Here is a 3243-nt window from a genome sequence, read left to right on the forward strand (position 1 = left end):
TCTCTTTCAAGTAGGAAAATATGCTGACATGGATCTCTTGTAGAGTGCCCTAAGTGCTGAGGAGAGGTAATCATTCTTTGTCAGAGATAAACCCCACTGCATAATTAGCAATGCTTCCAACCATGGTTGGGCCCCATTCCAGTAATTTAATCCCAGAAACAGAAAGGTGCTGTGAAAAGTGACCGAGCATGCTTAACTACCAAAACAAGTTGCATAACTGTCTCATCTTACATCCAAATTAAATTAAGCACAGGAGATTAGTTTAGACAAAGAAACCTGTTGGCCAAACAAATTTCTTCACAAATGAATCTTGCCAAGTGCATTATTGGATTAGTCCTCACTCCTCAAAAGTTGGAAAATGGCGAGTAGGTAGAAGAAACCAAATGGTTGGAACAACAGGGACTACAGGAGAATAATGGCACCCGACCCATGTCTTCTGATGACAGGAGAATAAAAATGTTGGAAGAATCTGTGGTTCCATGCCTCAAGCTAATTCCATGCATTCTTGCTTCAGATGTACAATGGGAAAATTCCATGCATTGCTAGCTAATTTTTCATGATTCTATTGAAAAACTCTTGATTACAGTCCTACACTCAAGAAATTACTGAAAAATTCAGAAACATATCTATGCTTTCAGAAGTTTTCAGGTGCAAAAAAAAAGGACCAACCTGAATAACAATATAAAAATACAATATATAACATGACCTCATGAAAAACATAACAACAGAGTGACAATTGAAGAGATAAAAATCCAAGAATCCAGACTGAATATCATAATAATAATAATCGAATAATAACAGTAAGTAGGTGTGATACAAAAGTAATTTAATTAGGAAAGATTTCTTGATCTAAAAACATATCCCCCGGCTCTCAGCTGAAGCTTTCACTGAAGAAGAAACCATCAAAAGCTTCACTCTATACAACCCGAAATAATAACACTGCAACACTCAAATCCTCCTCAATTCATCACCTTAAACCTGTCTCTCTCAAACAGCTTATTATTCACAACCCAATTATCGCAATTAGCCATAAACCTAAAGCTCAGATTGCTCCCTCCTTGCAAAGCCAAACTCCCCCCACATCACCTACCTCCAACCCATTTCGCCATCACCGCGAAAATTCAGGCCAGTTGATGACGATGATGACGACGCAGAAGAACAGACACCAACCAATGCAAAATCAACTAAGTGATGATATATATATGGCACTTTACTCTTGTTTACGCCGGTAGCTATCATCAATCAAGAACTCTACTAATGTAAGCATAACAACAATTGACCACGTACAATTGTGAACGGCGAGCTCGTCGGTTTTCTCTTCCACTTCGACGGCGAGGGGGGGAAGGTGGCAATGCTTGTCTTGTGAAAGAATCATCGGTAAAGCGGCGGTGGCGGCGGCGAGGCGTATGGGACGGGGTACACCGGCGGCAATGGGCCGGGGTATGCGGGCGGCGGAGGTGGCAGCAATGGCGGCGAGGGGACGAACGGTTTGCACTGGAACGCGGCGCAGTCGACGGGCGGCGCGGCGTAGAACGCGGCGCACTGCCGCGGCGTGCGCTGGTAGGGGCGGTTGGGGAGGCAATTCCGGCGGTCGCCGTCGGCCGCCGGCACGACGCGCGCGCAGGACGGCGGCTCGCCGGTGAAGTAGTTGTAGGAGAAGGTGAAGTTCTTGAGGCGGGGCAGGTCGCACACGGCCTCCGGCACGGCGCCGGCGAGGCGGTTGTGCGCGACGTCGAGCTGCTCCACCTTCCGCATCCCGGCCACCTCCGGCGGGAGCGGGCCGGCGAGCGAGTTGAAGCTGACGTCGAACACGGTGACCTCCCGGAGCAACCCGACCTCGGGCGGGACGCAGGAGTCGAGGCCATTGTTGATGAGGAGGATCTCGTTGAGCGTGGCCGACATGTTCCCGAGGCTCGCCGGGAGGCAGCCGCCGAAGTGGTTGCCGGCGAGGACGATGACGGAGGCGGGGGAGTTGCCGAAGTTGTCAGGGAGGGCGAAGCGGAGGCGGTTGTGGTTGAGGAAGATGGCGTCGAGCGGGAGGTCGAACAGCTGGCGCGGGACGGCGCCCTCGAAGTCGTTGTAGCGGAGGTCGAGGAACCTGAGCGCCGGGAGGTCGAGCACGGCGGCGGGGAAGGCGCCGACGAGGCGGTTGTTGCTGAGGTCGAGCTCGTGGAGGCGGCGGAGGCGGCGGAGGGCGTCCGGTACGAGGCCGCAGAAGCGGTTGGAGTTGAGGTGGAGCAGCGCGAGGTCGGTGAGCAACCCGAGCCCGGCGGGGAGGTACCCCGCGATGTCGCCGTGGTTGAGGTCAACCCCGGCGACGGCGACCTCCCCCGGCGCGCCGCCGGCGCCGGGGAGCGGCGCGCAGAAGACGCCGGTGTAGGCGCACACGGCGGGGCCGACCCAGTCGGCGGTGAGGTTCTTGGGGTCGGAGAAGATGGCCGTCTGCTTCCACGTCTGCAGCGCCACGTACGCGTCACGCAGCCTCGCGCTCGGAAACCTCCACGCCGGGTCCACCACCACCGCCGCCGCCGCCGCCGCCGCCTCGCCGCCGGCAGCAACGACCCAGCTCACCACCACCACCACCACCATGGCCACTAACACCACCTCCTTCCTCATCGCGAAACTCTCATACCACCACCAAAAAGAAGCCGAAATGATCGCCGAAGAACAAGGAATCAAGAACAACAGCTGGAAATGGCAATGCGGGGTGGGATTTGGGAGTTCTTGGGAGGTGGAGAGGTGAGTGGAGTGGAGAGGAGGACAGCTATGGCACAGCTCAGAGGTGGGGGACGCGTAGCAGCGGGGGGAGGCGGCGGTGGGAGGGATTTATGGCGCAGGGAGGGAAGTAATGCTTGGGGTCCCTCCCCCAAGGCTGCTTGCATTGCATTTGCAACCCGGATTACGTTACAGGACGGTAATTATTAGATACAAGGTGAAGGTGGGTTGGGCTTTGTCCACTTTGGATATGGGCCTGGATGATGATAGTGTAAGTAGGTCAAGCCCAGACTCCAAGCCCTATTCATGCTTCTTACACAAGAATCTTCGAGATACTTTGTAACCACTTATGTATAATCTTCAGCTCTCATGAATACGAGGGGCGGATCTAAGATTACAGGGCTACTATATATCACGAGACCTATCGATATTAGATCTAGTACCCCGGTTTGATACCTATCTGGTACCAACTGATACCCGTTTGTGTCGGTATCGATTGATACTCATCAGGTATCAGATCTGAACTGA

The 3243-nt window shown here is 53.4% G+C and overlaps 1 protein-coding gene across 1 annotated transcript; it reads right to left on the reverse strand.

Moving 5' to 3' along the window:
* Positions 1-766: 766 nt before the first annotated feature.
* Positions 767-2824, reverse strand: LOC127774375 (leucine-rich repeat extensin-like protein 4). Its single transcript, XM_052300604.1, has one exon. The coding sequence runs from the start codon at positions 2614-2616 to the stop codon at positions 1372-1374; it is 1245 nt and encodes a 414-aa protein (XP_052156564.1). The 5' UTR covers positions 2617-2824; the 3' UTR covers positions 767-1371.
* Between the last annotated feature and the right edge of the window lie 419 nt (positions 2825-3243).

The sequence above is a fragment of the Oryza glaberrima genome, chromosome 5 (assembly GCF_000147395.1).
Source record: "Oryza glaberrima chromosome 5, OglaRS2, whole genome shotgun sequence".
Classification (NCBI taxonomy): domain Eukaryota; kingdom Viridiplantae; phylum Streptophyta; class Magnoliopsida; order Poales; family Poaceae; genus Oryza; species Oryza glaberrima.